Source organism: Gallus gallus, chromosome 7, assembly GCF_016699485.2.
Source record: "Gallus gallus isolate bGalGal1 chromosome 7, bGalGal1.mat.broiler.GRCg7b, whole genome shotgun sequence".
In the NCBI taxonomy this organism is placed as follows: Eukaryota; Metazoa; Chordata; class Aves; order Galliformes; family Phasianidae; genus Gallus; species Gallus gallus.
In genome coordinates, this window is record NC_052538.1 from 20,589,487 (window position 1) to 20,611,818 (window position 22,332).

At 34.5% G+C, this 22,332-nt stretch overlaps 1 protein-coding gene across 5 annotated transcripts in view; it reads left to right on the forward strand.

Annotated features, from left to right (window-relative positions):
* Positions 1-22,332, forward strand: part of KCNH7 (potassium voltage-gated channel subfamily H member 7) — a 205,257-nt gene that overhangs the window by 134,371 nt on the left and 48,554 nt on the right. For 3 of the 5 annotated variants that reach the window (XM_046943828.1, XM_040703802.2, XM_046943827.1), the window contains exons 6-8: positions 574-594; positions 1,101-1,124; positions 4,154-4,368. In XM_046943828.1, coding sequence (XP_046799784.1) covers positions 574-594; positions 1,101-1,124; positions 4,154-4,368 — 260 coding nt within the window. The remainder of the gene's footprint in view (positions 1-573; positions 595-1,100; positions 1,125-4,153; positions 4,369-22,332) is intronic. The other 2 variants (XM_040703799.2, XM_040703800.2) reach the window with 2 other exon arrangements.

A 22,332-nucleotide genomic window follows, 5' to 3' on the forward strand; every position in this document is an offset into this window, starting at 1 on the left:
TTTGTCACAAACGTACCCGTGTGCTGAAAAAAGGTCTAAGGCTCATCTTTCTCCTCAGTAGTTCCCCAGTACCCAGTGGGAAAAGGACAGTGCTCAGCTTGCTGCTATGTTAAAAGCAGTTCTGGGAGACATAACTCCTCCTGTGAGGACTGGGAAGGTGTGGGGTGTGTGTGAGGCCGCCCACGCAGCCCCTGCTGCTGGCCTGGGCTGCCCTCAGCTGTGTGTGCCTCAGTCTGGCTTAATTGCATTTGACTAGTTGCTGCCTTGTGGGTTAGATCTTTGGATTTCCAACCCAGCACAGGACTTGTGGAGAAACTATGTTGTTTTGCTGTTAAAGCAAGTTAGAGCCAATCCTACTCGTTTTTGCAGCTCGTGCTGATCAATTCCAAACTGTTTTACAAGCTGTTCTTTGACTGCCAAAGTGACTTCATCTTGCCTAAAACTTCGCATACTATAATCACTTTAATTCCAGCCACATATATTTTGAAGCAATGTTTTCTGCTTTTTTTTGACGTAGATTTTAGTTGTCTTTTTTTCTCTCTTTTTCTTTGCTTTTATTATGCTGAAAACCAGACAATGGTCGCAATGTCAAAGGTAAAGTATCCGTCTAGACTATACCTTCCAGTGTCTCAGCAGCCACACTTTTTGGCATGTTACTTTGCCTGCTGAATGAAATGTTCAAAAGCAACATTCTCATGCTGGCCCCTCTAGAGTCAGGGCCATTACTGAAATTGTACATGTTAAACATGTAATTATTCTCTTAACTATTATCTCAAAGCACTAACTACCAATCCCTGGAAAAAGTGAAGGCATAGTTAAACGCTTATTGAGGTTAAGTATCTGCTAATTCAAACATAAAGGAAGGGTCGTAGTTCAGGTCGTTTAACTCATTACTGCTGTCTGAGCAGGCAAAACTTCTGTTGAAGCAACAAGGAGTTTTACCTGTGAATGGATGTAAAATCAGGCTGGGCCACTAATTAACTATCTATTGTACTAAGGTGGCTACTTGTCAGTTAACTATCTCAAAAGTAAAAGAATTGTTAATTAGGAGTCCTATGGAAATATCTTCACTTATTCCTATTTTGTCTCCTTAAAACTAGTTTCACGTTCCTGGATGGCAGGGGGTATGGTTTCAAGCTTCCTGTAGAGTTAAAGTGTACATGCATGCACTTCATTGCCAGTTACATGTTTAAATAATACTTCGTGCAGTTACAAAGCTGTTTCTATTCACCAGCACTGAGCTATGTCTTTTATATGCATTTTGAAAATCATCCATCTCTAAAAAACGATTAAAGTGTTTCAGTTATTTTAGCTGTGTCTGAAAACCAATTTGTGATTCCATGCATGATGCAAAAAGTGTGCGTACTTGGTCAAGTATTCTCTTTAAACTGCATGCACTGCATGAGCTAGATTCTGTAGAGCGAGTCATGGACTATGAAATCATTGCCTTTGCCTCGTGTTACGTTGGTAAAATCTCGGGGGAAAAAAAATGCAGTCAGAGTAGTCTAAAACAGCTTTCATAAATGTATTTACTGCTTGTGAAAGATGTTGGCTTGACAGCTCAGAAAGTGAAATCCTTTGTTAATGCATTTTGTAAGCAGGGGCAGTGGAATCCTACCATAAAAATGGGGAGCTCGCATTTAACCTTAAAGAATCCCCTTTGTACAGTATGCAGAAGTATATATTATTCTCCCTGCTTATTTAATTCTTTCCTGTTTTGCTGAAAGTGTCAATCAGGATGACAGTGTCATTTGTGATTTGTTATGGCCCTCTTTTTCTCCTTCCTGCTACAAGAATATAGGCAAAGTCCACTAGCTCTCAAGTAACAGCCAGCCCACATTGTACCTAAGGTCTAGTAAGGGGTTTTAATTAATTACCTTTATCAATGATATTTATATAAATAACTTTCACCAATTTTTAATGAAAAAGAAGGTGATTAAGAAAGGTTTTATTGTCATGTGGAATTAATTTAAATCTGGTATCATATGCTAAGGCATGAATGTTACGTAGAGGAGAGAGTAATTCCCTTTGGAACAGAAGCAATATAAGATTAGCATCCAAAAATAAATAAATAAATACTTATCTATCTAACTGTGGATTTGCTTAAGCTCTCTTAGTTTTCTTTTACCTTAGAGTTTTTTGGATATCAAGAATATCATTCATCTGACGGATGGTCCCAACCAGATGTTCCACTCATGTTTAAGCCTACTCAATATTCAAAAACTAATTGCTACAATTATGTAGAGAGCTGAAAAAAATGCAGTCTATCCCTGCGCAGCACACACCAGCCAGATCAGCCCCTTTGCTAATTTCTAAGGTCACCGTGAGCCCTGCTTTATATTGAAGAACACTTTTAATAGAAAAAAAGTAGATGGTGGAAAAAGTGTATTCAGGTCCTACCTGGGCTAAAAGATGTTCAAGCACAATATCCTATTTCCTTGATAGTGTCTTCAGTACCCTTCTTTCTGTACCCTACGGACTCTTCCCATTATCTAAACAAACTGCAAGGTTTTCCATTGAGGATCTTATCAAGCTGAAACTTGTATCAGTGGCACAATTTGAAATGGACTAAGGGAGGGTTTTTTCCTCTGGCTTAGGTTAACCTACAGTTTGTATGAATTTGGGAAGCAGAAAGCACATATATGAATTTTTGTAAGCTAACAAAGCAAATGAAAAGTTTGCTTCCTCGGCAGTCATTCTAAACCAAGTACAGAAGAGACACAGTATTCACCTAAAGAGTTTGACAGACAACTAATGACAACAAAAACAAAAAAGAGGCCTACTTTGTTGTTGAAAAGATAAAGCATAAAGGTATAAGCATAAAAGATGAAAGTATTGACCTTCACAAAACCGCTTTGGGCTCTGAGTCCCAAGTAAAATCTCAAGAGATCAAGTTATAGAATTCAACAGTGCCTGAATTTACCCACAGCACGCTCCAGGCAGCTGGTTGCTTTGAATTTACTCATTCACATATTGTAAATACGATTCAGCCCATCCCCTGTTTACTCAGGCTTAACCCATAGCCTAATTCTGTCTTACAGGCTGGTTATGAATTGTAGCACCAGTTTTCCTCCAAGGAATTAAAAAAAAAAAAAAAAAAAAAAAAAAAAAAAGTAAAAGGAAAGCCAGCACATTCTTGCTCATTATCTGTTATGCCATTAGGACACAGTAAGGTTCTTGTGCAGGTTAAAAAAAAAACAAACCTTAAACCTTAAATCCCACATTTTATTTTACTGACAGCAAGACCAGGACTTCTTGTTAAATCCCAAACTTCTTGTTGTCCATACATCTGTAGAATTCTCTTTTCCAATATTATTTGCAAAACCAAACTTTAATTCTATGAATACTTTTGGTTTCTAGACTAAATCTATCATGACAGTGCAAAATGATTTTACTGATCAGTCCTATTGTTTACTTGTACAAGTAGCTAAGTCCAATATTTAAAAGACTAATTATGATGCATACGTACTTCATGAAGTGTAGTACTTCATACTTTTTAATGGCTCATTAAAGTAATGCAAGATGATTAAGTGTGTATTAAATACTTAATTAATATTCTACGTATGGCTGTCCCTATTACTTTCAATATTTTTTTGCACATGACAGTTAAGCCAACACATTTTGTGAGTTTGTGACTCTTCAAAATTAGTCTGTAAAGACAATGTTAGACATAGCTTAATATTTACATTGATTAAATACAGAGTCCAGTCCACTTTACAGTTCGCCAAAAGGCATTTCAGAACTAAACAACATGAGCAACAATACAGGTGTGATAACAGGGCCTTTGCTCAGTTCAGACGCTTATAAAATTGCATGTCCTATTTCTGCTTTGATAAACAAAATGGGAATATAGTGTTTATACTCAGCCAGAATTATCATAGAGCATACCTGTTAAAATTACAACAGCTAAGCATGGGCCTAGTATGTCTTTTGTATTCCACAGACTTTATAAAGAATATTGGAGGCTTTAAGTATAGGAAATTGCATATTCACATCCAATAATGAAATTAATTCTGATTAGTGGTAGAATTATTCTTAAAATGTGGATAATTTTACTAATAGCAAGTAGTTACTTCTAATATATCCCACTATAACATTGATATCTTACTTCTGTGCATCTGTCAAATGCTAAATATGTGATCTGATTTTTCAGGGCCTTTTAATCATATCAAATCAAGTCTGTTGGGATCCACATCGGATTCAAATCTCAACAAGTACAGCACAATCAACAAAATTCCTCAACTCACCCTGAACTTTTCAGATATCAAAAATGAAAAAAAATCTTCATCTCCTCCTTCTTCGGAGAAAGCAATTATTGCACCTAAGGTGAAAGATCGAACGCACAATGTAACAGAGAAGGTTACCCAGGTAAGGTAATACTTATTATTTGAGTTAATTTTCAGTTTTACAAAGCTGATTACCATTATAGCTGGTTATTAGGTCTCTGTACTATTTTCACAAATAGTTTGGGTTTCCATGGAAGGTTTGCCTTACTTCACCTTCCGTTTAGTTTTAAAAGGTAGTTTACAGTATTCAATGAGTCTGCTTAAAATCTTCTAAAAAGGTATTATGTTTTAAATAAAGTAAACAATCTAAAGTCTTCAGCTATCTAGTTTGCAATAGAGAAAAGCTGTACTATATACCAGGTGTCCAAAGGAAGTCTATTAGTTTCTGTGATTCATGCCAGCAAAAAGTATTGGTTTCATTCTTCTTTCTTAATTTTGTGAATCACTGACTGGTGCAAGACACAATATGATAGCAAATCAACCTACTGATGTAGGTACCATAGTTTTGTCTTCTAATTTCTGCCCCAGGTCTTTGTCTTCTCATAATGCTTTTTCCTGTGGGTAGCTTTTCCATATAAGTACATCAAAAAGGTTGTCAGAACGAAGAGCAGATACCTTTGAACTGAGGCTTGATCATAAGTGGTTTTAAGCAAATTGTTGAAGACCATTGAGAGACTTCCTGCTCTTGATTCACTACATGGTTAAAATATTATCTTCCAAAATTTCTTGCTGCTACATCTGTGAAAGACAATTTTGCCTGATACATTTTAAGGTACACTACTACAGATCACTTTGCTAGAAGAATGAAGTAAGTAGTAAACTCCAGCACAGCAGGTAGCAAAGAGCTAGAGAAGAAAAATAAAATGATAAGAATGAGCATATTTCTTCAGCCTAAGAGAAATACAGCGCCCTCTGAAGGAAACAGTCTTCAGCTAAGTTGAGATTCAATTTTACATTTGTACTGTAATAATGTATGAAGATTAGCAAGGACAGTGGCCTCGTTGGTGATGGGATGGTGGCTGGACTGCATGATGTTAAAGGTCTTCTGTGACAGGCTACCAGTATGCAAGGTCCTTTAAAAAATGATGAGATAAAACGCTCTTTATCCAAAAGAATTCCTTTAGTCTCTGTAGGCACAGGGTCATCCCTCAAGTGTCCATCCACTGACACACTGAAGAAGGTTAGAAATGCTTTGTATTAGAATACTGGTAGAAATTCCATCAGAAAAATCTTGCCTAAAATCTTTCAACTTACTACTAACCTGCCTTCCCCAGACCAGACTGCATATTCTCTACATTACCACTATGCCAGATAGTTTCTGTACTTCTATGCCCTGTGACAGATACAAAAATGAATGTATTGTACACCCTCCCAGAGAAACAGAGATAGAAGTTCTATCAGTTCTATCTTGAGATCAGTTAGTGCCTAAAATGTAATTGGATTTTTATCTTTCATATATTTTGTCTGTGATAGCCAACTTGAATCTACAACCACTGTACTTTCTTCCTTGGTCAATTGTGAAAGATTTAATCTCTTCCAGATCCATTTTGATATGTTAATTATTCATTGCAGTTATACATAGAAATCTCTTCAAAGATAATATGGCAAAAAGTCAAATTACATTAAAAGACTAATTTTTAAAAGTTATGTAAGCATGAATCAGGCTTTATTGGTTATTTCAAAATTCTGACTGGATAATTAGTGCCATACTGCCAAGTTCATATCTAATAATGAAACTATTATGGGGGAAAATGTCTGTGTTTATTCTTAAAACAAAATCATACTATGAAGTTCATATTATGGAAATTCCAATTCAGCTTAAACTTCCAGGAATATTGATGATAAGTACATTTAAAATTAAATTTGATTTGCCATAAAATGGCCATGGTAAGTTAAAACATCAACTTTAATCAGAGTAGGGAGATTTTGGAATAGTCTTCCAATAGAAGTTACAGCAGGAATTCCAAATGTTTTTAGACAGAGCTTGAGAAATGTAGTAAAGGAATAGATAACTTGATGTGCTTTTCTGTGATTGCAGAACTCAGTGACATGGAAGGCCACTTCTAGTTACATATGTCACCACTTCATGCGTCGTCTCACCCTCTCCTTTCCTCAGCTTTGCAGGGAAATTCATTCTTACTGCTATAACCTGACATTTTTACTACTGTGGCTTCTTTCACTGTCTGCAACTAAAAATCATACATATGCACTCTGGTACTGCATTGATGTATCACTGAGCCTCATGGTTGTATCACTGCACTCTGGATTCTCTGTAATGTCTCAGTAATAGCAAACCAAGCGTCAGTATATTATGATTCAAGAATGAGTTCCCTTTCCAGAGATAACAGTTGTATTACTTCTATCATATTCACAATTTAGAGAAGGAATTTAGGTAGAAAAGATATTTAAGAAGGAGCAGTTAGCACGCAGCTGCTTGCGCAAGGTAGAAGAAGAGTAATGAACAAAAGAATCAGTAATCATGGTCATTCTGTTTAGACGTACGGATACATTTTGACAAAGCATTCAAGGAGGAGACAGATGCTTTAGCAAATGAGATTTTACTGGAATAAATTAGGACCGAAAAAAAAAAAAAGTTTAGAAAAGACTTTCAAAAGGAACAGAAGCTGTGGGACAGTGGTTGATCTCAAGTTAAAAATAAAAGCTTTAAAATGTAGGTGGTGAAAGTGAGATTTTATTGTAGAATTGCTTATTAAATAAATAAAATTCTCAACATCATACATTTTAAGTAATATGATGAATAAATCTAATTGAAAAGAACTATGTTATAAATTCTCTTGTCGGGACCCTTCAAATTTTGTTTTACTACTTAAGAGGAGTATTCAGGACATTATGTAGACATTAAGATTGCAGTCACTATATAGCTAGCAGTAACGCTTCTGTCACATACTTCACTGCAAGCTGTATAGTAACTGCAATTTTAATCTCTTCATAATGTCCGGAATGTCCTTTGGTTTAGCTGACTATAACTCTTTGTGTAATGCAGAGAACCATCACTTCTGCATAACATTGTCTTTTACTCATATGAATAGCCCAGCAATAGCTTCCAGATAGCTCTTATTGAATAATTGGCATTGTTATATCCCAGTGTAGATATCTGTCACTAAAATTAGTTACATTTCCCTTCCACTTTACTGAAAACTTTTTTTTTTTAGTGTTTCACATTATAATTTACAGAGACGCTAAGCTCGGCTGTCTTCTAGAACTTACTTTTTTTCATGACTCATTTTTTGATGGTCTGTTCAGGGAGGCAATCAAATTTCTGCACTTTTTTGCACTGACAGGTTCAGATGGGGTCCTGGCATTGATCATTAGAAAGAGACAAGTCTTCCCAGAGGCACAAAAAATAGACTTTTTATTAAAGAAAGCAATGGGGGGAAAAAAATGACATCTATCTCTTAACATTTTTGATGAGTTTGTAAAAGGGACTTCTGGCCTCAAAATTATAGCATGTGGAGAACCAACAATAAGCAATTTTATCTTCTTATTAATTTTTTTTAATTTTAAATCCTACCACACTTCCAGTTCATGCTGATATATGGCTCCAAAGCTGAGAAATCTATTGTGAATGGACTCAGCATGGCATGAAGATTACATTAGTCAGTATCCATAACTAATCTCAGAGAAGAAAGAATTCCTGAATATCCACAGACTAACAGCAATTCACGGTTAAAAAACATGTAAATTACAGATCCCTTTATTGTGTTATTTAAGCAAGACTGTTCTGTGGGCCCTCACCATTAATGCTAAGAGAGATTATTGGTACCCAGAAATTCATCCATCTGTTCTGGTTGAAAGACTCAGTATGTATCAATTGTTTATGATCTGACACAATAACTGAGTTGTAGGAAAGTAGAATCATAATCTTCAAATTTTTGCAGATAGTATTTTTCAAAACCATCCTCCCATCTGAAATATATGCACCCTAATTTTTTACATTGTTGATCAAATGGTTTGTACCTTAACTACATACACAATTGACTGGAAGACTGTGTTCTGATTTGCAGACATGCCCAACACTCACAGCTTTTCTTAAAGTGGAGCTCTCAGTGTATGGCGGACCACACAGGAAGAGTTGGACCTTGTAGTTACACTTGTATGTTTTTATAATCTGGCCAAACTCCTCTCTGTCAGTTCTATAAGATTAAGAAATACGTTGCAGTATCCCCCAAGGCTAACCTCAGCAGTTGATATGAAAAGATCTATTATATCATGATTTCAAATGAACCTTTAGGTTCCCAGGCTAAAAGAAGGCATCTAGGACAAGGAGGGGCAGCCTAAGACCTAAAAACAAACCAAATTATTGAGCTATATATTTTCAGTAGTTTGATTCAGCTGACATGTTGCACCATTTACAACGTCATGCAGTAACCTGCACATAACATTTCAAAACTGTTGCCTTTGGAAAAAAAGTTGACAAAAAGCAGAAGATTCTGAATTAAGGGGAAACAGTTTTGATATGTCCTTCAATTATATAGAGGTAATCAGAACCAGCATTCCCTTATTACTTCATGGAAAGTCTAAATTATTTGATTCTCCTAAAAAAAGATATATCTTTTTTAATTTAGTTATTTGCTATCCTTTTTCTCAATGAGCAATTGATATAAATTATTCAGGAATTATTCCCTTTATTTACAATCATACTTAGCAACCTCATACATTAAAATTTCATATTTTATCGTCATTATATATCTGGGTTTCATTATTACTGTAGATGTTGTAATAGAGTTAGAAGAAATTATAATTTAGAAGGCGCACCTGAAAAGAAAAAAAAGCAGAGAACATTACTGTGATGACAAAATCAACATACCACAGTCTGGTGTAGTAATTTATATCTGTGCAAAGATGCCACCAAACTTTGAGACTAGACTCTTTTGTATTGGAACAAGAAGCTACACATAGTGCATAGAAACAGAAAATAAAGGCCTTGTTTTGATCAATTTTAGAAAAAATGTACCATTTTTGTTGGAGCAAATTGCTATTGAATTAAGAAAATGGCCAAGGTAATTACAGACTTACAGCAATTGTGAATGATAATACATTCCTTGAAGGTGATTGTTTCCAGTAAAGCCCCATGTGATAGCTGAATAGGCTAAGACATCAAAACTGATAGTGTTTTGAGAAGATGTCACAACATATGGTGGAAATAGAGCAGTCAGAAAGCCCAGCTGCTTTGCAATACGTAACCTGGAATCATCCTTAATTAGTCCAAGTCATTCCCCCAAGATCTACTCTTCTGAGAAAGGGAATGCCTGATTTTGTTGTAAAGAAAAAGTATTCAGTATCCTTATGAATTAACAATTTCAAGTAATCAGTGTTTTGTATGAGCTCTTTGTTGTTACTGCCTTGAACCAAATACTCTGAGATCTGCTCTGTGATGCTAACATGGAATGGGTTATACATTTTTTTGTTTTGTTTTGTTTTTATAAATACTGATTTTTTTTTTTCCCAAGAGCAACATTCCTCTTTTGTATCTGAGGAAAAATAGGTAGATACAGGTTTCAGACTGTGCTGCAGTTGATTCTGAAAACAATGAATGTGATGAATGTGCCAAGGATGTAAGAACAAAGTAAATAAGACTGATTAAAAATAAGTTGTAGGCAGCATTTTGGCAAACCTCAGTTCTCCAGAACAGAGAAGTATTCCATGGTGTACTGACCTTGGAAATTTTTAAACTTGGTAACTTAGTCTGTGAAAACCAAGAGTTTTGGCACCCATCAGAACTATTCCATCATGAACTGCAAGAAGTCAGGCCTCTGCTTATACCCTGACAAGACCCACTGAGATCCAGCAAAGTGACAAAGTCCTCTGATCCACCTGACATGCACTGCTTGAAATAATACCTTTCAAGTTTGCAGTTACAGCTGCTATAAAACAGCTATGAAACGAGTCAGTCTTTTACATAACCTTAGAACCATACAAAAATGTAGTGTGGAAGAGACCTCTAGAGGCCATCCAACCCAACCTCCTACACAAAACAGAAATAACTTCAATTAGGCCAGAGTCAAGTGGTTACTATGCTAACTCAGGAAACACTTTCTATGTTTAGGCTGAATAAACATATATTTTCCCAGAGAAAATCACTCAGTGATAGACAGCAATAGCAACTGATGTGTGGAAAGAGGGAGGAAAGAAGGCAGAAAACTGTGGATTTCATGGGCCAGAAAAAGCTGGCATTTTACAAGGAACATTGCTTATAGCTAACAGTTAGGATATTCACTTAGAGGCAGTCCTGAGTTGTATTTCCAGATAATTTTGCCTGTTAGTTATCTTAGACCATCTGTTAAAAAATTCTCAGAAATAACCCTGAGCACCAGGACCTCAGACTCAGGACTTGCTCTCTCTGAGTGCTCTGACCCTTAAACAGCCTTGGATTCTCAACTCTCTTCTGGTGCCAGACACCTCACAAATGCAGCTAACAATTTAATACCATTTTTTTGCAAGTAACATATTTCCCTTCTAGTGTAATACTAGTTCAAACACAAACTGAAAAATTGGTAGATAATTTGAAAGCTAACATTCAAGGGAGTAGTTATGTTCCCATAAATGACTGACAAAAGAAACTGATGAACAAACTGGACATTCTGGCAATTTGCAGATAGTGAGGTGATGGTATAACTGATGATTATTATAAGGCAGTTATCTTCTACTGCTGATTAGAATCCATGTGATCTTAAGCATATAAAGGAAAAACAGTAGAAAGAGTGTTTTTCTTTTGGCTCCAGTAGGAGAGAAGAGTATGGATTGGTTGTTGTTCACGTGTTGAAATCTGAGGAAAACAGTTTCTGTTTAGGGTTTGTTAGTGCTTGGAATTTTTATCTTCAGATTAGAAAAAATAAGAAAAAAAAAAAAGACCATTCAGTCCAATCAGCATGATGTGCTGTTTGATGAATTCTCAGTGACCTCAGAATAAATAAGGTCATGCTTCTCGTCTGTAATCTGTCATATTCTAGAACTTGGGTAATGCTTTCAGCTTGTCACCGGTAACATAATCAGTAGAAAAAGGGGATACCTAGAACAGTTCAGAAATAATGCTTTAAAATAAAATGGGAGGAACACTTTTTAAATTATCTTTAAATACTAATAAAGTCAGAGCAAAGGAAAAATCTGCAACCATATGTATGAATCAAAAAATGAAGGTCATAGGATTCCAAATATTTTATTTATGAAATATTGTGTTGATTAAATAGTGTGCTAATCAGTGTGATCATATGCAGTTGCAATGCTTTTATTGAGCCTTGTGGATGATCAGGTGATGCTAAGAAATGAAATTAGTGAGGATTTTACAATATAAGTGTCTAGATGATATTTACTAAAAGCGTCTTATTCGGGCCATCTACACTTTTTTGTGTGGAACTCTACTAAAAAATACAAATCTAAATAAAGCAGATTTTATGAATGTCTAGTTAATATTCATAGTATTTAGAAAACATGCAGAGTTTTTTCTTCACAATTCCAGCATAGACTTGTATTAGAGTTGTCTTAGATAAGTCTGTTTTTCTGAAAAGCCAAATAAATCCTCATTGAAACTCATGGTAAAATTCCCTTTAAGGTGAATTGTGTGTATTTTTAAGTGTAAACTTTTATTCAAAAAATTGTATACTTTACACTAAGGCAGTGTCTTTTTAAATATCAAAATTAGAGTAACAACTTTTTATTTAATAACTTGGAAACTGGCATGAACAGGTATATACAGCTCCAGGCATAGCCTGTTTGGAATACTACTACTAGTAAATGAAAAACACAGCTTTTCACAGCTTTGCATTTTCTTCTAATGTAAGTTTCCATCTTCTTCAAATATATTCCCCTTTCTAAATGAATTATATTAATTATGAAGAAACCTACTTTTCTTTGAAACAAAGGAGTTACTGCATGTCATAGTTTCATGTTTGTACTACTTTGTTCTGTTCAGAAAAGTTCAGTTTTATTGGATTTGTAGGTGGGATAACAATGACAGATTATAACTGAAGGAAATACCTTTTGCTGCAGCTTAGTCTCTAATGACGTTAGCTGCTGGGCTTGGAATTGAGCAAGAAATCAGTGCCTGGGGCTCATGGTCATCCTGTAGAACTCATTAGAGGCCAACTAACTTATTTTGACAAATTTTGTTAGAATAACATGCTGACTGCATCTTCCTTCCAGATTTTCAAGCAAAGCTTAAAATATAAGTTATGTATAGGATGATTATTTCCAGATATGCTATGCTTTTTTCACTCTTTTTTTACATGTATGGTACCAAGTAAGCTAGGGAAACTGAAAAAGTGAGTGATTCATTCTGCAGTTTAAACACTGTGATAAATTTGACAACACATCTGGAAAACAAAAAATATTGGGAACAGTCAATCTTACAGCCAGGCTTCAAGACATTTTTTATCCAGGTTTACACTTCTCATACCTGCAACCATGCATATGATAACCTACAGTACCAAAAAGATTCCAATATGTCCTTGGTTAAATCTTACACTCTCCCAGTCATGAGCTTAATTTAGCATTACATAAATGATGTAGTTCTAGTTATTTTTGAATCTCTGGTGTCATGCTAACACAATAGTTTTGTTAGAGCAGCAGAGTGTATCCTCCTCCTAGTGTGTCTTGCCATATTTCCTAAAACCAAAATATATTTTAGATTGGAAAAGCAAAAAAATGCCTTACTTAAGATCCACCTACTGGTGGAGGAAAGGCAAGTTTATCTGACAGGTTCTTCATGGCCTTTTTCCTGTAACCGCTCTGTTATTTCCGCTGTATAAGCAAGTATGAATTGAATGGATTGCTCTAGAAGTCAGGATCATTCTTTTATGGGTTGGTTTTGCTACCAAGATGTGATTTGTATGATCACATTCCATTTCTCCCAGCCAAATACATTTTGGCAGGATATTTCTTGACAAAATTTGGTACAATGTTAGATAATCCACTAAAAAACTAGAAATGTCATGAAAATTGAGACTTGGGCAGAATGGTAAGACAAATGTCTACTTAAAATGAATGATGTTGGCATTGTTCATTCATCATAAACACTGAAGAGTCAAGAGGGAGAAAGACTTTTCTGAATGAAGCTTTCCCCAAGCTACCAGTGCAGTTTCAGTTGAAGTCCATCTCTTTTTAGACAGTATAGGGTCTAATTACGAAATGCAAATTTTCTAGAAACTAAGGTTTGCTTATTTTTTGATTATGGACCAATAATTTAGCATGAAACTGAATACTAAATGTAAATATGCATGTAAGGATTTTCTCCCTTTGTACGCTGATCCTGACTGCTATGTCAACCAACACTGGGATCATAGAACAGAAGTAGAGCTTGTACCTGCTTCATCTTTATTGCATGCACTTCAGATATTCTCTTACAGCATTTGTGCTCTTTTTTAACTGAATCAAAATGTTTGGCAACTGTATAAAGGTACATTTTTTTTCTGAAATAAATTAAGGGAGACAATAAAACACAGGCACGAAATCTGCTTTGTTTCAATGTCATACCATGAGCTAACAAGAGAAAATATATTTTAGGTGACTAAAAATCACAGCAATAATTTAAGCCTTTATTAAAAATATGACCCTTAATGTTTTCTTCTTCAGACATATAAATGCTTGTTAACAACTTACTGGTCATGTTGCCAGAATAACAATGAATAAATAGCTCACAAACTCTTCAGCATTTTGAAGTGCTGTATTTTCTGTTTTCTGTAATAATACCTCTTCACTTCTTAGAAAATTCATAAAGAGCCTTACACCACTTTTAATATGTATTCGGGCATCACTGTTTGTAAAAAATAGTTGCTAATAACTCCTTCTTTCATAATTTGCAAATCACTAAGATTTAAAGATCACTAAAGCATACTCACAAAATCTATATGCTTCTGTGTTGCTCTGATGAGGCATTATCCACTACCGTGTAAGTAATTGGATACCAAGTGGCAGGAAGAGCCTCTGAGGTTTAAGGTCTGTAAGCCATTTCTTAATGTTTTTCGTGGGAAGTAATGGATAGAAAACGAACTATAAAAGTACTTCCTCTCTTTTAACATCTATATTTATGAGAAAATGAATGATATGTTAAAGGTAGTGACATTTCTAAATTATTATATATGTTCGAGTTCAGTGAAGCAATTTTCTTTGTCAGCAACATCTACGGGTATATTAATTCCATCAGACTTGCACAATTTACTGAACAAACATGAAGACAATCCTGTTGTACTGTTCTATTGTCAGGGTACACATAACTTTCCTTGCTAATTTGGTGATTCTGTGTTGCTGCATATTTAAATATCATTAACTGAATATATTTATTGAATTATTTGGTAGTCATATGAAAATGCAACACTGTATGAGCTCAGTCTTGTAAGGCACTCAGTACTCCCAGGATGTGCCATTTCTCTCAAATTGCCAGTAGGATTTGGAAGTATTTATCATCAGGAAGACTGCTACCTTGTCAAATAGAGACTAATTGGAACACATTTTTTGAGGAATCTTTGTGAATCTTTTGGAGTCAGAACAATTTTGTGATTCTCTTCACATAACAGTCAACTTACTTGATAATAACATGCCCTCTCTCTTTGCTTTGCATTGCTACATTGGCTGAGATCTCAGACCTGCAATTACATTTCTGGGGATGTCAGTGTTTGTGGATACCAGTACATCTCTATAAAATAAGCACTACTGAGGACCTGGCAATTCTCCAGTACAGGTGCAGTAATAACAAGGCATCAATCCAGTCACTGTACACAGCTGAGTCATGTCAGTAATGGATACATACACTGCATGGATGTGGGCTTCAGGCATGGGATCAGATCTTAAATTTGGTCTCTGTTTTATCATGTATTTCAGAAGACAGAAGGCCATAAAAGATTATTATTTAGAAATCTAAGCACCACACTCACAAGTATAATAAAATATATTTTAATGACAGTGTTAAGTAGAAAATGTGAAAAGCAGAGGAGAAAGCTGTACAGAGAGATCATTTTATATTTCTAAAAACAGTAAAATGCAAATTTTGGATACACAGAAAGATGGCATGAAAGCTTTTCTGTAGTTCCTGCACAGCATTACATATCAACCTCCCTTTACAATTATGCATTCTAATCTATATGTTTCATTCTTTAAAAGCATCTTCTTAAAAACCTTCCAAATATAGCTTAAATGCAACTTGCTATTGCAATGTCATTGACATTGAAGCTACAGATTTAAAATGTGAAACTGTAGCCAATAGAGACAGTAAAGAACCATGTAAAACCCTTTTGGCATCCTATTATTTGTTCACTATTGTTTCCCAAAAACATTCTCAGCAAGGATTGGAAAAGCACGTCCCGCTTGGAGGAAATCATCTACTTGAAACATGAATTTTGAAGTAGGCTTCCATTTGATAAGGCTTGCAGCTTCAGCTGCACACACTGTAAACATAACGGTGCAGGAAGAATTAGAGGAATTACAACACGAGAAGGCAGGTGCAGGTAGCAAATTCCTGTGCAGGCAGAAAATATTCACCTACACTTGTAATTAGAAACCTCATAAATATGTAACTGTAACTAAACTACTCAAGGCAGGCAGAGAACAATTTAGCTGGAGCAATTTGAATGGTGAAAGCCACAGTATTACGTTCACAGGTGTTCAAGAGCTGTCTAAGGCAATGTCAGTCGCTATTCTTTTTGAATTTTCCAAAATCCAAATAGCAGTTTTATGGCAATTAGAATTATAATTCTGTTAAAATTTTTCCTTTATTTAAATTTTAACAATACTAAGCAGTATTAAGTTTCAACTTCACTGAAATTGCTTGGACATTTATGAAGATTGCCTAACACCAGATCAGATAGATTCCAAGGACCAATCAAAACTTACCCATTTTTACTTCTTTTCTACTATCTCATTGCCTCTGAAACTGCAACTCCAGCATCATATTCATTTACTGAATATCTAAAAAACTTTTCAGAAAAAGTCTGCCTTTCATTAAGTCAAAAAAGGCTTTATTTAGTGGCATTTAAAAACAGTCTGACTTCTGGAACAAGATGTCTCAAAACTCAAATAAGCTTTGAGTTTTTTCAGGTTCAGACAGTAACAACAAAAAATGTGTTTCAATGCCTACCTAAAATTACACTTACTCTTGCTGAATATGTGGGCGTAGTCTAAAAACAAAACAAAACAAAATAATAAATCTATTGTGCTATTTCTGACCCTGCAACAACAAAAAAATATTGAGTCCATTGTTTAAATTAGAAAGATCTATTACCTCTTTTAACTGAAGTTCCCAAGTGGGAATCATAGGACAACAAGGACAACCCATATTTTCACAGCGCACCAGACATTCCTTAACAAAAGCTTAACTTTAAATGTATGAGGCTGTTAAACATCATATGACAATACCTCACAGGTATACTTCAAGCTGTCCCATAGAGAATGGTAAATATCATCCTTATATCCTAAGTATCATGCTATAAGATTTTAAAGCATTTAAAAGAGACACATTCACTAAAATTTAACTTCCCTAAAAACAGGAAGAAAATTATTAACATTTCCCATGATCAGTGTTTCTTGATTAAGATGTTCTGTAATAGATATCCATGAAAAATATATTAAAATGTCTTTTAATACGGATGTGTGAAAGTAGAATATAAAGCTGGATTTGTAGGGCACACTAAATGAAAAAAAATTTCTTTCAGTAATGGCATAATCTTATTAGTTTTTCATGTCAGCATCAAGGAAGACAATCATTCAGAAAACTGAAACATGAAAGACTCTAACAGTCTTGTGGGGAATTAGATAATGCCTGTCATCAGCAAGCACATGTTGATTTAATTTCCATTTACTCAATAATGCTTGTGTAACATTTATTTTTAGGTCTTTTTAGATTCAAAGATCTCTTTAGGAGGTCCAATTTGTAGAAATCTCATGATGATATTATGAATAGAGAAGAAAAGAGTAAAGATGTCCTTGCTAGTTATAGCTTAGTAGTTTCAGTAGAACTGTTACACAAGAGAAATGACAGCCAGCAGAGGATACGTTAAAAGAAGAGAGTTCCACAAATCTGATAAAATATCCAATGCGTAATCATACCCTCTTTTAAAGCTGAAATAATGCAAATAAAATGCTTTATTTTTTGAACTGTAATATCATTCAAATTTAAGGTCTATGGTAGTGATAAAAGCATTTTTTTATTGGGGGAATATGGCTTTATTGTTTGTATATGCTTCAATATTTTTTCTTATTTCTTTGTTTTCCCAATTTTCTGGAAAATGAGTTCGTGTAAAATGAGTTCATCAAAACATGAGCTCAAAGCTATATGTTAAAGGAAGAGATTGTACTTGAGGTTGGAGATTTTGGATTACAGTGGTAATGTTCATTCTGCACCATGAGCTGCATCAGAGAGCAAACCGGAAGAGTAACTTCACTTTACTTGAACTTAGGAGATGGTACTTAATTTTATAGTCCCCTACCACTGAAAATATTGTTTAATCCAAAGAGATTTCCATTTTTTTTTGTGAAATTACTTAGAGGACATAGAGATTTACTTGATCAAATAACCTATAGGAGCCTTCTAGAAAAATAAGAAAGGTATTAATTTTCTTATGACACCTCTTTCTTTTGTTCTTTAAGAAAAAAGAATGTTTTATATTCCATTAGTGCAGTTACCTTGTTACACTCAGATAGTGAATGTGTGTTACTTTGGCTTTCTGTTTCAACCTTGAATTGCTGTGTTTGGATTAAAAGATCTGAAAAGTCTCAAATTTTTCTTAGTTCTTTCCCTTATTTTTAACAAGCAAAGATAGTGCATAGAATAGAATGATTTTGATCCTATCATCAAGTTTTTTACATTTTTGTGTAGATTTTATATGTTGGCTATACCAAGATATAAGATATTTTGTATCTTGACTATGCTTTCTACAATGCGGAATTTTTAAGTGTCTTCAATTTTTATGTAGAATAATGATATTCAAGTCTCTCAGTATACAAGATCTTAACAGCTTGATAGATTTTCTACAGATTCCCTGATTTAAAGATGCAGGAACATTGTGCATTCTTTGGTCAGAGTTGTATGCCTCACACAGGACTGAGTTCAGTGAGATATTGGCAAAATACATATATTTTTTCATTTTATATAGTGTTTCCTAGAAATAAACTATTTTAACATTTTATTTCAGTGCATGGGCTGGTAGCATCTTCAGTAGTTTCATGCATGGTATGTTATCAGTGGGATAAATATTAAATATTACATTAAAGTCTTCAAGTAATGTAGGACTATGAAGTTTGTTAAAATGAGAGGTGCTACATAAGAGATAACCTTGTTAGTACAAATTTCACTTGATCTGTGGCAAAAGTAATAGTGACATAACAGTACCTAGTACTGAATAGATCAACATAATGTTAAATATGTATATTTAACAGTTCATATGAGACAAAAGTTGTCATTAGACATAGGAAATTATCTTTCTGAAAAGCTAATATATTAAGCTTTGTGCTCATCAACCTTCCACATATACATCTGTATACCTCTATTTTATAACTGTCATTTTCTTGTTTTTTTTGTTCCCGTGTGTGTCTTTTATTTTGTTACCTGGAAACATTGCTCCCTCTGATCATATTTTCCAGATGTGTATTAGTTCTGTCTATGATGAGAGGTCTTACCTAGACTGCAGATGTGCTCTGTATTGTTTGTGCAAGTGTACTGCAATCATATATCTGCTGTCAGTTTGGAAATGCACAGCACAAAAATACTGTGTTTTCTTAACAAAAGTGCTAAAGGTTCAATGCTTTCTGAATAAAATTCATATAGCTTCTGGCCTATGCAGTCATGTTATGCCCACAGAGTTAGTTCAGTTCTTGAAAGCATCAGGCATCCTTCCTGGTTTCCACATTCATGGGCTTTATATAATTCTACAGTTGCTTGGAAAGTCATATAATAACACTACATTACACTTCATTGCAGGTGGTGCTTTGATACCTAGGAAACCACATTGCAATTCTGCAGAGTGGCTTGACAGAAGCATTTCTTCAACAATTCATAACAGATGGCTTATTATTTGTTACTTCTGTTATGATTTATTAAATCTGTGTTATGTGCCTTTATTTAGTTTCTAGTTCTTTGGTTTTTACTGTCAGCATTTGCATTCTTTAATAAATTCAGATTGAAAATGTCTCAGAAGACAATTCTTTTATGTGTGGTACGGAGCAACACTGGCCTCTCAGAGTCTCTTGAAACTGTGCAGTTTACATAATAGATAATAAAAACAAAGTGTTTCATACAGGAAATAAAAATAAACTGAGCAACATCCCCATTAAGTTGTAACATCAAAATTAAAAAGAGGAAAGGACAAATACTTATGTGAATTAATCTTAAAAATATAAAGAATAAACTAAATTTAGAAGAATTAGAAGAATAATAAATCATTGCTGCTACATACTGGCTTCTGTAAATGATTTATGCTGATTATCTCTTGCAAGATGTTTTCAGTTTAGTAGGTAAATATTCTTCCCACTGTTAGAAGCCAGAGAGGCTAAATGTCAGCTTGACTAACGTCACTCAGAAAGTCAGTGGCAGAGGCTAGACTGTAATTCTCACATCATCTAATATTTTGCCTAATGTTTTACCTGCATATTCTCTTTCATTAAGGAAATTGAAAAGAGAAAAATCTTAGTGTTTCCCTGAGAAGTGTGAAATATGCTTGCTTCACGTGGTACTTCAGAGCCCATAACAAGACTTCTCTGCACAAAGCAGCTATTGACAGTGTGCTATACTGCACATCGACCCATTTAGGTTCCCTGATGCTTCATCAAGAACACTATGCAAAACAGGGTCTTTTGAACATAATGTAGTGCTATTCCACAGTAACAGGTGTGTTTTCTTGAGGGCAAAAATGTCAGAACTATCTAAAAAAGAGAATACCATAGGTAGCATGATCCTGTTTAAAGTGAAAAAGACTGACTAGATTTTTTTTTTTTTTAATTAATTGCCACCTGGTAGTACTTCCGGTACATCCACTTCCTTTTTCTTTCTGCTTAATGGAACAAAAGCCATTAATAAATTCACATTATTCCTAAATACCTTTTCTTTCAATTCCAATGAGCATTTGTTATCTTGATGAAAGTAAAAATTACCAAATACCTCAGAAAGATAAACCTGTCTAAAACTGAATTTATAAGTTATTTTGACCTCACTCAGTTATTTCTGGGTATCTGAAATAGGTATCCCCAGACTGCAGCCTTTCTTCTTGAATGCCATCTTGAATTTGTAATCTCAAAAAATAAAAATATTAACCTAAAAAAATCAAGAGATATTCACCAGTTCTGTCTGTATGAAACACCTGAAACAAGGTTCTCCAAATCAAAAAATCTGTTTGAACAAAGAGTCTTGTAGCTTGCTGTAGCACTGGTTTAAGAGTGAATGCAGTAAACAGGAATACACAGGAAAAGATATAAAATACTAATTATAAATACATTTTTCACCATCTAAAACAAGTGTGAGATGGTATTTCATCAAGCTTGAGTATCTCAAAAATTTTTTTTAAAGAAAACTTATTGTAGCTAGTATGACTTCTGCTACTTTGCATTATAGACTTTTATATAATAAAATGCCAGAAAACATGGGTTTCTCATCACATGGTGTCTCAATGTTCAGAGACCTGTTAACACTATAATAGTTGGGGCTTGATTTCATGCTGGGTGTCCCAGTTCTGCTCACTATTCTTAAAAATATTTCACTTCCTAAGCCACCTGTTTTATAATCCAAACTATGAAAAGATTTTCACTATCCAAACGGAAAAGTTAATAAAATTTCTGTTCACTAACAGTAAATTTTTCAACAACTATTTTAAGTAAATGGAAATCACAAGAGGTTATTGAGTGAATTTCTAAGTACTCTAAAGTCTTCCATCTAATCATGATCAATATAGGTTGGCCAACACCAGTATCCAGTCCTCTCAAGGATGTTACACAAAAGCAAAATGACAGATTAATCTCATGTTCATGACATCTTCATGTCATCTCAAGAAATGACAAGAAAGCCAATAATGTGTTCTCTGTTTTTTATATGTATGAGTTTTTTATTTGAGAAGGTCCCATCTTCTTTCTCTCGATCCAGTAAATCAACATCATTACATAATGACTGTTTGTCTTTCTATTGCATGTAAGTAAGCAAAGTAGAAACAAAGATCTATACTGTGATATGAACATGAAATTCACAACCATCAGTTAGCCTCTTCTGTTGTGTCTAAGAAACCACAATGGAAAAGTTGGATCAATTTCTGCTATGATCAGTATTTTACTTCTGCTTCCTCTTCTTGCTTGTTTTTTTTTTTTTTCTTTTAAGTGTTCTATTGTTCTATTTTATCTACCTCAGTCTAAACCAGTCTAGAAATAAATGTAACTTAAATGGGTATAAGAGTCAGGTTTCTGGAGAGTAAGTTCAGTGCACATTATATGTTGCTCTGAAATGAATCACACTAGCTGGAATTTTCAAACTACAAGAGAAGTAAGCTTTATTGTTCTTGTCTAGTCTGTTTCCTTCATGATTTGAAAACCCAGTAGGAGGACACTGATATTGATTTTATAACTAAATTGCCACATATACTCATAGGGTGGTGGTATGAAAGTATTAAGTCTGTTTATGAGATTAAGCAATACCTCTGCTTCAGGTAGCTGTCTGCCAGTGTTTAGTGTGTAGAAAAAGAAAAAAACAACAACAAAAACTATCACCACTTCTTAAGTGTGAGTCCTAGTTACAAGATAAAAAATAAAGGAATAATCTCTACCATCACCTCAACATGGTACGTAATGGCTGCTTGAAGGTACTATATAATCTTCTGAATTGCTTAATCGTTTCTTTCTTTACAGCTAAAAGGGAAAGAGTGGTTATTAACCCTGGTGTTCTCACAACATTTTCAGGATAGAACTTCACTGAATAAGTGCCACTTGGATTGCTAAGGATGGGATCTAAGGTTTACAAAACACTTGCTATTAGAAAGCTAAATAGAAAGAAGTGTGCTGACCCTTATAATTTTACAAGATTATGTTCAAGGAGCATGAAATTCCTCAATCCTGTGCAAATTGAAAT